Source organism: Zophobas morio, unplaced genomic scaffold, assembly GCF_036711695.1.
Source record: "Zophobas morio isolate AGI-343-1 ecotype UQ-CSIRO unplaced genomic scaffold, CSIRO_AGI_Zmor_V1 ptg000006l, whole genome shotgun sequence".
Classification (NCBI taxonomy): Eukaryota; Metazoa; Arthropoda; class Insecta; order Coleoptera; family Tenebrionidae; genus Zophobas; species Zophobas morio.
Genome location: NW_026972111.1, coordinates 6,486,564 through 6,501,075, shown reverse-complemented (window position 1 = coordinate 6,501,075; position 14,512 = coordinate 6,486,564). Strand labels below are relative to the sequence as shown.

At 30.2% G+C, this 14,512-nt stretch overlaps 1 protein-coding gene across 1 annotated transcript in view; it reads right to left on the bottom strand.

Annotated features, from left to right (window-relative positions):
- Positions 1 to 5,861: 5,861 nt before the first annotated feature.
- The window catches only part of LOC135123443 (nuclear protein localization protein 4 homolog), a 48,880-nt gene continuing 40,229 nt past the window's right edge, over positions 5,862 to 14,512 (bottom strand). Inside the window, exons 7-9 of the mRNA XM_064048082.1 lie at positions 12,215 to 12,633; positions 12,011 to 12,165; positions 5,862 to 6,209 (exon numbers count right to left, since the gene is read on the bottom strand). Coding sequence (XP_063904152.1) covers positions 12,012 to 12,165; positions 12,215 to 12,633 — 573 coding nt within the window. The 3' untranslated portion in view covers positions 5,862 to 6,209; position 12,011. The remainder of the gene's footprint in view (positions 6,210 to 12,010; positions 12,166 to 12,214; positions 12,634 to 14,512) is intronic.

Here is a 14,512-nt window from a genome sequence, read left to right as displayed (position 1 = left end):
TAAGAAAATAAAGGGTGAGTGGGTGAGGCTTGTACTTGTTAAGATAAGGCTAATTTTGGGAAATGATATCTTTTAAAAAAATAAAGGGTGGGTGGGCGGGGCTAGTACTTCCTAACTAGCCCCGCTTACCCGCCCTCTATTTTCTTAGAGAGTATGTGATTTACCAAAGTCAGTCTTATCGTAAAAAGTAACAGCCCAACCTCCAGCCCCCTTTATTTTCTTAGAGGGTGTATTATTTGCCAAAATCAGTGGTATTTTACGAAGTACTAGCTAGTACAGTACTATCTAGTACTTCGTAAGATAAGACTGATCTTGGCAAATAATACACCCTCTAAGAAAATAGAGTGGGGTGGGCTGGGCAGTGCTAGCTAAGATAAGACTGAATTTGGCAAATGATGTACCCTCTAAGAAAACAGAAGGCGGGTGGGGGGTGCTAGTACTTCGTAAGATGCGACTGATTTTGGCAAATAATACACCGTCAAAGAAAATAGAGGAGAGGGGGGGGTGGGCTGGGCTAGTACTTGCTACGATAAGAATGAATTTGGCAAATGATATACCCTCTAGGAAAATAGAACGCGGTTGGGCGGTGCTAGTACTGCGTAAAATGCCACTGATTTTGGCAAATAATACACCCTCTAAGGAAATAGAGGGGACGGGTGTGCTGTGCTAGTACTTGCTAAGATAAAACTGAATTTGGCAAATGATATACCTTCTAAGAAAATAAAGGGCGGGTGGGCGGGGCTAGAACTTCGTAAGATACGACTGATTTTGGCAAATAATATACCCTCTAGGAAAATAGAGTGGGGTGGACTGGACTAGTAATAGCTAAGATAAGACTGAATTTGGCAAATGATATATCCTCCAAGAAAATAGCGGGTGAGTGGGCGGGGCTAGTACTTCGTGAAAGTGCTTTGGAGCCTCTAGTCTATTTTTTTTATAATAATTTAATTGAGACTTTCTTAGCAGATACTAGCCCCGCCCACCCGCCCTTTCTTCTCTTATAGGGTATCTCATTTGCCAAAATCAGTCTTATCTTGGCAGCTATCAGCCCCGCCCACCCACCCTCTCTTTTCTCAGAGGGTATGTCATTGGCAAAATCAGTTTTATCGTAGCAAGTACTGTTGACTAACTTTTACAAAAAATGATCAAAATTTTGAAACATTACGAGCTTACTTATATGCACAAGGCAGGAATTTTGAACATCTTCTCTAGTGTTTAGTTGGTTATGTTTCAATGGATTTTTCTTTTATTGGTTTTGTTTTTGTTTATAATTTATCTTTATTAAGTAAGTGATTTTTTTGGTTTATTTATTAATGAAAAATAACAGGTTGTTTTATTAATAATAATGCACAACGATTAATGACTACTGGTTCTAAAAAAAATAAAAGGTGGATTTCAGTCACCATCGCTACTAAGAAATCAGAAAGTAAGCCTAAGGTATTCACGCATTAGGTCCGTGCAGTGTTGCCAGTTTTACTTTTAGAAAATTAGGTTTTTCTCGTAATATACATCATAAAGAATTTTTTTATTATTTTTTTGGGACTCCCGAAACCCCCGTACATAACGTATTGAAGTATTAATCCGCCATTTTCTGGACACCCTGTATAGTAGGGTAAGTATAGCAATCGCTGAAAAAGCGTCGATGCATGTAAAATAATAGAAGTATGTATATTTTTATATAAACTATCAACATTTTCTGCTACATATTTACATCGGAGGGTTTATTAATACACTTACTAAGATAAAACTGATTTTGGCAAATGTTATACCCTCTAAGAAAATAGAGGGCGGGTGGGCGGGGCTAGTGCATGCTAAGATGAGACTAATTTTGGCAGATGACATACCCTCTAAGAAAATAATGGTCGGGTAGACAGTGCTAGTAAGACTGATTTTGGGAAATGACATACCCTTTAACAAAATAAAGGGCGGGTGGGCGGCGCTAGTACTTGCTAAGATATGACTGATTTTGGAAAATGATATATCCTCTAGGTCTTCTAGAGAAAACAGTATGTAGCATAGAGTGACATTTTTTATAAATAAAGAAGACAACTTTTAAAATGCAAAACAGACGATGAGAAAGCAAAAGGAAACTGAAAAAACGTGATGAATAAACAAAAAAAAAAACGAGTAAATAAAACAGCACAGCAACAGAGGATAAATAAAACACTAATAAATGAAACTTTAAGTGTGCATAATCAGTAAACTTTCCACACTCATGGATGTTAAGATGTCTTTTCCTTGGTATTGTTTTTTTTTCTGTCGTAATGTTATTTTATTTTACTTTTGCTTTACTTAAAATAAACAGCTATCGCTTTTTATTTTGAACATTCTTCAAACTATGATTAAGTGAAACCCACCCAATTTTTTTTCAGAAAAATGTCATTTTTTTACCAAAATATCATTTTTATTAATTTGTGACAATTTAATTTATTTTTGTTTCTTTGAACTAATAATTTAATTATATATTTCGTTTGTGTAGTTCTACTTTTACGTTTTCTCGACCTTTCAAGACCCCTACAGTACGAAGAAATAGGTCTCCTGTTTCCGTCCGTCTGTCTGTCCGGATTTTTATTAGACAGAAACTACTTGTTCGATTGTTGTCAAATTTTATATGTATATTACGAATATTTAGATAAAACTCTAACCAAACTTTGTCTAATCATGCCCACGTCACTTGAAGTGATGACGTCACTACAAAATTGTAGATAGTAAATGAGTTTTAAATTGTACAAAATAACATAATCCTAGACATGTAGTTTCTGACTCCGTGTTGAGTTTTTAAAACTCGAAACATCCAGATTTTTGGAAAAAAGTCAAAATTATAAAACATTTTGCAATTTAATTTTGAATCTGCAAAACCGAATATGTAGGTACTTTAAAATCTTGCAGATGTTTTAAAGTTATTATGATAAGCATAATAATTTTTTAATCAAAGTGTTTTTACTTATCCCCTCGAAAAAATTAATGACGTAAGTTCAAAATTGCGAATAAATTCTATCTAAAATGTCCAAAATATGATGAGTCCATACTTGTGATTTATCATTCCATTCATATTTTTTGGATCTGCTTATACAGGGTAACAAATAATTAATGAATGCGTGAATTGATTTTATTGATTTAATCAGGAATTGCAAAATCAATTGCTTTGAAATCTTGAAGATGTTTTCAAGTTAACATAAGCATGGTAAATTTTTGATCACAATGTCACCTGAAAATATTGCCGAATAAATCCTTAAATGTGCAATATTTGATCAGTGATTTATGACTGCATTAATATTTTTTTAGATTTGCTTATACAGGGTGATTAAAAAAATAATGAATCAAATAATTGTACGGAATAAATCAAGAATTGCAAAACTGTAACAATAATAAAAAATAAGACCCTTTTGTTGCTATAGAAACGAAAGATGACCTTTGTATCAGAGGCGTACAACGAATTTGGACATGAAGTTTAATAATTTTTATCTCTAAAAGGAGAACACTTTTACTTACCTGAACTTTTTTTTAATTTTAGCACCCATACTTCGAGACCAATTGCCGATTTTATTTTGTACGTACCTTTCAATAACACGCTGTATATGTCTCTTCCCCGCAAAAAAATGATGACGTCATCTCAAAATTTTGTCGAATAAATTCTATCCAGAATGCGCAAAATATGATTAGTTTTTAGTTGTGATTTATCATTGCATTCATATTTTTTATATTTGCATATACAGGGGGCTTAAAAAAATAGTGAATGGGTCAATTTATTTTATTGATTAAATCAGGAACGGCCTACTCCATTTTCCCACTTCCCTTTAAAGATCGGATTAGTCTAGACCGGCTGAGATGTAAATAATCTCGAGTCTGTATATTTGGTTGCCTATTCTAACAAAATCTTCCAATTTATTTTTTTCATTTTTTTGCTATAACTTAAACAGTAATAATGTTATAAACAAATAAAAAATTCAGTTCAATATCCAATAAAATTCTCTACAAGACGATTGATGTTGTCGTATCAAAAAACTCCATATAAAACGACCTTTCCTATTTACTTTTTAATTTTTCTAAGAAAAACTACAACAAAATTTGGTAAAACAACATTTCTTTTCAGGAAATTAAAGGATGTTTCAATTACTACCTAAAGCTTACCTAAAAAAATTAAAAGTAATTTCATTAACGATACCAGTAGTTTGTGTATTCTGTTTCGTAATGAACGTACCATACGACCCAAAAAAAAAAAAAATCAAGGATACTTTGGATTTTTTTTTTAACTCCCTGCAATCAAACGTTCATCGTATTGAGTAGTCACGTAAGCACGCTGTATTTTTAAGGACGCAGCCATTTTTTGACTTTTTAAGGTTAGCTGGAATTCTCTAAATTTATTTATATTTCTTTTGACTGCCCCAGTGTAAGCGAAAGAAATATTGTAATCGAGTCCAATGAGCGACTTGCTACTTTAATGCTTTTTCGACGTTTCATGTCCCCTATAATACGAAAAAATTAATAGACAAATTGTTGTCAAATTTTCTGTATATTAGGAACAACATGTAAATAGCAAAACGCTAATCAAAATCTGACGTAATCATTCCCACCAAGAATTTACTGACATCATCTCAAGAGATTTCATATTAAAACACGTCTCAAAGTGTTATCAAATAACCAAACGAAAACGAAAGTTCCGAAAATTTATTTAAAACGTATTAAACGATACACTAGAGAATACAGATTTTTGTAAAAATGAGTGAAGTCCAAAACGTCACGTGTTGCGTACGTAATTTTTTCTATCATCGGGTCAAACCTATTATTTCAATTGAAAGCTCTTCCGTATTATTATTTTTCTGAGGGGACCCAATAAGAATATTATACTTAAAGGATGTTTCAATACTTAAAAACTTCCCGCAAAAATTTTAAAGTTTGTGAATTCTGTTTTGTGTGATCGAAAAAAAAACGTGTCAAGTACGCTTTGAAATTTGTTTTTTAAATTGTACTGGCAGCAATGGTGATTTCTGTTATTTTCGGACGAGAAGTGTCACGTTTAAATTAAAGGATAAATTTGGTGGTAGCTCCATATTTTCACAGCTTCTAAAATACAATTTTTCTTTTTTAATTTTTTAAAAAAGCGGGATCTGTTGAACTGTATCTGCTTAAGGAGCAAGGGAAGTCTTGTCGAAATAACTTTCAATCAATTTTTATGCTCTAAAATACCCTCATTCCTCACTAGAAGAAGGAAGGTTCATGGACGAATATTAATACAAATGGATTTAAGCGCGTGTATAAAAACTGTGACTGGTATGATAACGACAGATATTGTTATTGAACGAGTGTAAGTGCGATGCAATAAAATCATTTCATAGATAAACTTTCAGTATTTCTTTCCCCACCCAACACCCTCCTGTGTGCGTAATAGCTTCATTACTTTACAGGTGAGAAAGCAACACGCAAACTCTTACTAATTTCAGCTCATACTCCCCGTGCGTAATGTGTAATTTTATGTCAAAATGCAAGCATGTTTTTTATTGTTCATCACGATTGGGCACATTTTAGCACATTTTTCTAACATTTTAAGTATTTCTACAACCTGACACGACATAGGTAACACAAACATTGATCATAAAAACTTAAAAACTGTATGGTTCCATTCAAGGTTATACAAAATAGTTGGTGATATGCTATGATCTGACGATCTAAGTGGTTAAGTTACAGTGAGCCTTAAAATAAAACAACATTCACTCGTCCGAGTTTGTGTCCTGTGTTTAGGATATGTGGTGTACATAAACGGATTTAGAAGCTTAGGGTGCTTTTATAAAAACCTGAGATAGTATGATAAGGACTGAGGCCGATTTTGTTGTACGAATGACAGTGTGGTACAATAATAATCATTTCATGGATAAGCTTGTTTTATTAAGTAACGTACGAAGAGTCTCAAAACGTTATCACCGTACAATCAAACACTAACAACAGAACGAAAAAGAAAATAAAAGTTCCGGTAATTTATTTACAATGTATTTAACGATAGACCAATAAATAGACGCCGTAGAAATATAATTTTACACAATTTAGAAAAATATTTGGATCATGCTCCGCCTCACCAAACTGCTATTCGTGACTGTGGAAATGTAAATGAGAATTAAAAAACTAAAGATTTACAAGTGTACTATAACCATTAAACGATATTTTACTTCTGCCGCCACGTCCCGTGCTCCAGATTTATGCAGGTTGTGACTAATCTGAAACAAATAATACAGAATATAGTATAAAACAAAACTCAGAGTGTGTTAAAATGAAAAGTTTGCACGTGTTGCGTACGTCATTTTTTCTACGTTCTGATCAAAGTTATCAAACGAGATGTTCCACCTTTCACTGCCTACTTGAAATTCTCGTGAAATGCGTGTTGATTGACATGTGACAGATTAACATTATATAAATTTACGTCGTGCCAATTTGGTGCTTAATTCAACCTAGTTCGTGGTTTTGGTAAGCAATCGAAACGAGTTTCGCCTCCAATCGATTCAAAATGCTATTGAACTCTGCTACTCACCGCGACTGTATGTTAATAAACCATCAGCATGTTTTTTACTTCCTGAGCGTGAGCTGATCGTCCCCACCACCACTATATTGACGTCATCTTCGAAATTTACAATAATACAATTTTTTAAATTTTATAAAATAAAATATTGCACTTATAATGGATGAATCCCTGTTGAGTTTTCACCCTTGGACATCCAGATTTTTTGAAAAAAATCAAAATTGTATAACAATATTTTGCAATTAAATTTGAAACGTGCACTACCGAATGCTCTGAAATATTGCGAACGTTTTAAGGTTATCGTAATCATGGCAACTGTTAATTTATATCGTAAATCCCCTCCCAAAAAACTGATGACGTCAAATTAACATAATGCCTAATAAATTCTCTCTGAAATATGCAAAACTTTATGAGTATGTACTAGTGATTTATCAATGCACTCATAGCTTTTAGAATTATACAAGGTGACTCAGAAAAATTTTGTTTTTTTCATTTTCTTTCATTTTTCAAGTTTTCCACTTTTCAATGTTTCAGTTTAATAATTTTTCGTTTCTTCAATTCGATATTACAATTTTAAACATTTTTCAATTTTGCAATTTTTTGGATTGATAATTATCCAATTTTCCGATTTCTTTATTTTTCAAGATTTCGATTTAAAGTTTCCCGGGTTTTTAATTTTCGTTTCTTTTTCATGTTTTTGTTTTCCAATTTTAGATTTTTCGAAGTTTTCATTTCATACTTTTTCTTTTTTCATTGTTGATTTTTCAATTTTACAATTTTTCCATTTTTTTTATTCAAAAAGTTGAAAAACCAAAAAATTAGAAAAATAAAAAAACACAAAATTTAAGAATCTAAAAATTGAAAATCCAAAACTAGCAAATCGAAAAAAATAAAGAAAAAAAAAACTGAAACTGAAAACTGCAAACCGAAAAATTGAATAACAATTTAAAAATCTAAAAGTTCAAAAATCGAAAAATTTAAACATTCAAAAGTTGGAAAATCGAAAAACTGAAACATTTTAAAATGAAAACTAGAGGAGTTCCATACCGTAAAAATTGAAGAAAAAAAAAATGAAAAACTGAAAAAAATGAAAAATTATAAATTGAAAATTAGAAGATATCGAAAATTAAAGAATCGGAAAATTGAAAAATTAAAAAATTGCAAACTCGGAAAATTTTATATGGAAAAATGGCAAAATCTAAAAATTTAAGAAACGAAAAAAATAAAAACTGAAAAATCACAAATCTAACAACTGAAGAAACGAAAAAAATTGAAAAAGCTTAAACTGAAATAACAAAAAATTGGAAAATCGAAAAACTGAAAACAACGGAAAATTGCAAAATCGAAAAACTGAAGAAGCGAAAAATTGAAACATTGTAAAAAATGAATCTAAAAATTGGATGGTAGAAAAAACTAATCGAATCGAAAAACTGGAAAATCCAAAAATGATATCTGAAAAAAGATCGAAAAATGAAAAAGTTTTAAAATCCAATAAGTGAAAAATGAATAAACTCTAAAAACGTAATTAAAATGAAAACTATAAAAAATTCAAACATTCACGAAATGAAAAATTGAAAATCGAAAACTCGCAAATCGAAAAATTGAAAAAAAAAATGAAGACATCAAAAATTGAAAATTCGAAAATTGAATATTCAAAATTTAGAAAATCGAAAAACTGAAAAACTTTAAAATGAAAACTAGAGCAGTTCCATATCGTAAAAGTGAAGAAACAAAAAAAATGAAAAACTGAAAAAATTGAAAAAACGCAAAATTGTAAAATGAAAATTTGAGGAAATCGAAAATTAAAGAATCGGAACATTGAAAAATTAAAAAATTGCAAACTCGAAAAATGTTATAGTGAAAAATTGCAAAATCTAAAAATTTAAGAAACAAAAAAATAAAAATTGAAAAATCGCAAATCCAACAACTGAAGAAACGAAAAAAATTGAAAAAGTTAAAACTAAAATAACAAAAAATTAAAAATTTGGGAAAAACTGAAAAAACGGAAAATTGCAAAATCGAAAAACTGAAGAAGCGAAAAATTCAAACATTGTAAAACTAAAAATCAAGAAACTTAAAAATAAAAAAAAAATGCATCCAAAAATTGGATAGTAGAAAAACTAATCGAATCGAAAATCTGGAAAATCCAAAAATGATATCTGGAAGAAGATTGAAAAATCGAATAAATGAAAAAGTTTTAAAATCCAATAAGTGAAAAATGGAAAAACTCTAAAAACGTAGGTAATCAAAATGAAAACTAAAAAATTCAAAAATTCATGAAATGAAAAATTGAAAACCGAAAACTCGCAAATCGAAAAATTGAAAAAAAAATGAAGATATCAAAAATTGAAAATACGAAAACTGGACATCCAAAATTTAGAAAATCGAAAAACTGAAAAATTTTAAAATGAAAATTAGAAGAGTTCCAGATCGTAGAATTGAAGAAACAAAAAAATTGAAACACTGAAAAATTTTAAAAATTACAAAAATAACAGAAAACCGAAACGAAAAATCGTTACTTGAAAATTTGAAGAAATGGAAAATTAAAGAATCGGAAAAATTAAAAATTAAAAACTGGAAAAATTTAATATCGAAAAATTTAAAGCTGAAAAACAGACAATTGCAAAATCTAAAAATGGAAAATCCAAAAATTGCAAATAGAAGAACTGAGGAAACAAAAAACTGAAACACTGAAAAACTAAAAATCGTGAAATTTAAATGAATCAAAAAATTGGAAAAAAAAATCGATCGTCAAATTTGTCTAAAAACTGTAACAGTGAAAGATCCAAAAACTGAAATATTAAATATCGAGAAATTGAAAAATTAAAACTCGAAGCATTAATAACAATATTGAAAAATCGAATAAATAAAAATGTTCAACATCCAATAAATTAAAAAAGTGAAAATTTTAAAAACTTATAATTAATTATTATTACATATTTAAAATTAAAATAGAAAAAATGCAAATCAAAAATTGCAGAAACAAAAAAATTAAAAAATGGGGAAACTGAAAAATCTAAAATTGAAAAAATAAACGATTAAAAAATCTAGTAGATGGAAAACGAAAAACTGAAAACCGAAAAAATACAAATCGAAAAACTGAAAATCCAACAATTTAAAAATTTCACGTTGAAAGAAAGATTATAAAATCAGAACATTGAAAAACCGAAAAAATAAAGAAAATAAAAAACCGAAACGAAAAATTGCAAATGGAAAAAGTGAAAACATGACAAATTGAAACATCAAGAAGTTAGGAAAATTGAAAACTGAAACATTTCAAATCGAAAAATTGAAAAATCCAAAAATTGGAACATTTCACATTGAAAAAAAAACATTGAAAAGTCGAAAAACTGAAAAAATAAAGAAAATAAAAAACCGAAACGAAAAATTGTTAGTTGAAAATTTGAAGAAATGGAAAACTAAAGAATCGGAAAATTGAAAAATTAAAAATTGAAAACTTGAAAAATTGCAAAATCTAAAAATTTAAGAAACAAAGAAAATAAAAAATTGAAAAATCGCAAATCGAAAAATCAAAAAATCGGAAAAAGTTGAAAAATCGAAAAACTGAAAAAACAGAGAATTGCAAAATCCAAAGTGGAAAATAGAAGAACTGAGGAAACAAAAAACTGAAACACTGAAAAGCTAAAAATCGAGAAATTTAAATGAATCAAAAAATTGTAAAGAAAAAACGATCGAATCGTCAAAATTGTAAAGTCTAAAACTGTAACACTGAAAGATCGAAAAACTGAAATATTAAATATCGAGAAATTGAAAAATGAAAACTCGAAGAATTAAAAAAAATTGAAAAATCGAATAAATAACAATGTTTAATACCCAATAATTGAAAAATAGAAGAATTCTAAAAACGTAAAATTGAGAAAGTGAAAAATTTTAAAAATTATAATTAATTATTATTACATATTTAAAATGAAAACTAGAAAAACTGCAAATCAAAAATTGAAGAAAGGAAAAATTGAAAAATGAAGAAATTGAAAAATCTAAAATTGAAAAAACAAACAATTAAAAAATCTAGGAGATGGAAAATCGAAAAATTGAAAACCGAAAAAAAAGAAATCGAAAAATTGAAAATACAAAAATTAAAAAATTTCACATTGAAGATTATAAAATCAGAACATTGAAAAACCGGAAAAATAAAGAAAATAAAAAACCGAAACGAAAAATTGCAAATCGAAAAAGTGAAAACATGACAAATTTACTCATTCAGAAGTTAGGAAAATTGAAAAACTGAAATTTAAAAATTGCAAATCGAAAAATTGAAAAAATAAAGAAAATAAAAAATTCACAACGGAAAAATTGAAAATTGAAAATATGGAGAAATGAAAAATTAAAGAATCGAAAAATTGAAATTTCGAGAAATTTTAAAATAAAAATTGCAAAATGTAAAAATTAAAAAAAAGAAAAATTGAAAACACCACAAATTATAAATTCGATAACTGAAAAATCGAACTTTTGAAATAGAGAAAACAAAAAACCGGAACGAAAAATTGCAAGTCGAAAAAATGAAAACTGAAACATTGCAAATCGAAAAACTGAAAAAACCAAAAACTGGAACATTTCACATTGAAGAAAAGAACATTGAAAAGTCGAAAAACTGAAAAAATAAAGGAAATAAAAACCCGAAGGGAAAAATTGTTAGTTGAAAATTTGAAGAAATGGAAAATTAAAGAACCGGAAAATTGAAAAATTAAAAATTGAAAACTCTAGAAATTTTATACCGAAAAATTGCAAAATCTAAAATTTAAGAAACAAGAAAAATAAAAATTGAAAAATCGCAAATCGAAAAACTGCAGAAACGGAAAATTGAAAAAATTAAAGCTGAAAAACAGATAATTATAAAATCGATTAGTGAATAATCGAATAATTGAAAAAATAAAAACCGAAACGAAAAAAATTAAAGTATCGAAATTTTGAAAACTCAAGAAATTCTAAATCTAAAAATTGAAGAAACGAAAAATTGAAAATTGAAAAAAAAAATTATAAAATCGATAACTGAAAAATCGAATCACTGAACAAATCTAGAGAAAACAAAAAACCGAAATTAAAAATTGCAAATCGAAAAAATGCATAATTAAAAATTGAAAACTCGACAAACTCGAATCGAAAAATTGAAAAATTCAAAAAGTGGAAAATTGAAAAACCGAAAAATTTAAACCGAAAAGCTCGAAAAATTGCAACTCGAAAAACTGTCGAAATAACCTTCGACCAATTTTTATTTCAAAAATTATAGTCAAAACTAGTAACATTTTTCGGTCTTCATTGATTTTGACAGGTCACATGCAAAAAATATATCCTTAAAAATTGTCGAACTTCGTTCATTGTAGCAATTTTGATTTGGTCTACTTAGTTTTCAATACGAATTTTGCGAAACGAACTTTTTTTGAAATGTATTAATTAATCCCCTCTGGAGAGTACCTGACGTCATCGCAAAAAAAACGAGCACAACCCTCACATTTTCAACACCCTATAAAAACTAAAACCCACCTCAATGAGGCGCCGACCTGGGAAGACTGCACATCTCGCAGTTACTCATATCCGAAGTATTCAAGAAAGTGCAGTGCGAGCACGTCCACCGCCCCTGGCCGCCGCTCGAAGAACTGGCCCCGGCGTTCACACTCCCGGAGGCCACGCTGCCAGGTCTACAACAAAAAGCATTACTCCCTCACATCGTCCACCCCCGACCCTTACCTCGACGGCGGCGGCGAGCTGGCCGCGATCAGTTGTTCGATGGTGGCCCAGTGCTCGGACCTCGACCACTCCTCGGCGGCGCTGGCGTCCCTGTTCTTGAGCGCCCGCAGCAGCGGCCCCATGTACTCCTTCATGGGCAGCATGTCCATGGTCGCGATGTACAGCAGCAAGTGGAAATCGTTGATAGCCGTGAAGAACTCGCTGGGGCCGAACTGCGACAGATACTGGTTGAGGGCGTTGAAGTCTTGGATGTCTCCGTCGAGGAGGCGGTTTTCCACGGGGAAAGGCTGCTTCGTTGGATCCGAATTGAACGTGTACGTCGGGGTGACTGGGGTCGAGGCTGGGACGTCCAGTAGGAGGTACTCCACGGGGAGGGGCCGGCCTAGGCGCGAAACTTCGTTGCCGTAGGTGTCTTTTTCCTGGGGGACGAAAATGTAAAATTATTATTATTATTATTAAGTGTATATTATCATAGAAGTTATAACTAAGGCTCGGATAATATGCAAATCCTAAAGGATGTTTTCGTCTGTCTGTCTGTCTGTCTGTCCGTCTGTCTGCAGTCCCAGATTTTTATTAGACAGATAATCTTAGAAAGTACTGGGCCGATTGTTGTCAAATTTTGTATTTATATTAAGAATATCATGTAGATGGTAAAACGCTAACCAAAATTTGTATAATCATCCCCACCAATAATGTGATGACGTCACTTCAAAATTGTACATAGTAAATGGGTTTTAAATTGTATGAAATAACATAGTCTTACACATGTAGGATATGACTCCGAATTGACTTTGTACCCGAAACGTTCAGGTTTTTGGAAAAAAATCAAAATTATGAAACAACATTTTGACATTTAATTTGGAATTTGCAAAACCGAATGCTTTGAAATCTTGCAGATGGTTTACAGTTATGATAATCATGATAAATTTTTAATCAAAATACATTTACTTATAATTAATAGTTTACAAATCCCCTGAAAACTTTAACGTTGACAACGACATAAAAATAGAACACAAGTGTTAACAACTTACAACTTTTGCGATTAATAATTAATGCTTTAGCGCGGTTTTTACTTGGCGTCAATTATAAATAATTGTTAATTAGAATCGATAATCATCGGGGAGACTAAAAGTTTTATAAGGTGAGTAGGTAGTTAAAAATCCGGCCTACGTAGTCTGGCTAATTTAGACCGAATTGAGCGATTATTGGTAGTGTAGCCGGTCGGTTAATGCATAAACATCGATTGGTTAATACGATAAAAGCGAACGTTAAGTGATGCCGAAATAACGTAAAAATACCCTGCCGAATTTTACCCTTTCGGGCTTGAAGCGGTGGATGAAAGTGTGCGGATTGGGAAATCACAAATCTTTAAGGCGCTACTTTTTACAAGGAAATTAATCTTTTTGTAGAAAAAAATTGCGCAGAAGCAGCTGAAAATTGTCTTTTACGATTAAACTTGGTGATGTTACAAAACAATGTGTCGGCTAACATGTATTTGGTGAGCCTCTGAGACTAAGGAAGTTCTGTCCAATTTTAGACCAAATTTTGAAAAAAAAAAAAAAATTTTTGTAAATATTTATCTCACAAGTTGCTGTCAAAATTTCTGCATATAGTAAAAGTTTTATGTGATTTGTTCATATTTAATGTATGTGTGTATATACATATTCATGTAGATTTAATATACGTATATAATGAAAAATCGCAAATCGAAATACTCAAGATATGAAAAATTAAAAAAAATCAAAATTGAAAAAACAAAAAATTATAAAATCGATAACTGAAAAATCGAATAATTGATCAAATAAAAGAAAACCGAAACGAAAAACTGAAAAAATAAAAATTAAATATCGAAAAACTAAAAAATTGGGCAACAATTGAAAAATCAAGAAACTGAAAAAACCGAAAAAGCAGAAAATCGAAAAATTGCGAATCGAAAAACTGGAAAACCCAAAAATTGTAAAATCGAAATGATAGAATCGTCAAAATTGTAAATTTTTTTGTCTCTTTTGGAACTTTTGTTTGTGTTAAATCGTTATTATTACTATTATTATTTCCAATTTTTAGATTTTTCAAAATTTTCATTTATACTTTTCGTTTTTTTCATTTTTGAATTGTCAATTCTACAATTTTGCAATTTTTCCATTTTTTTTGTAAACTGGAAAAGTTGAAAGATCGAAAAAAAATCCGAAAAAATAGAAACATCAGAAACCTAAAAATTGAGAAATTTAAAAATAGAAAAAATTAATGAATGGAAAAATTGGAACGAAGCAAAAACGAATCGAATCGAAAAATTGAAAA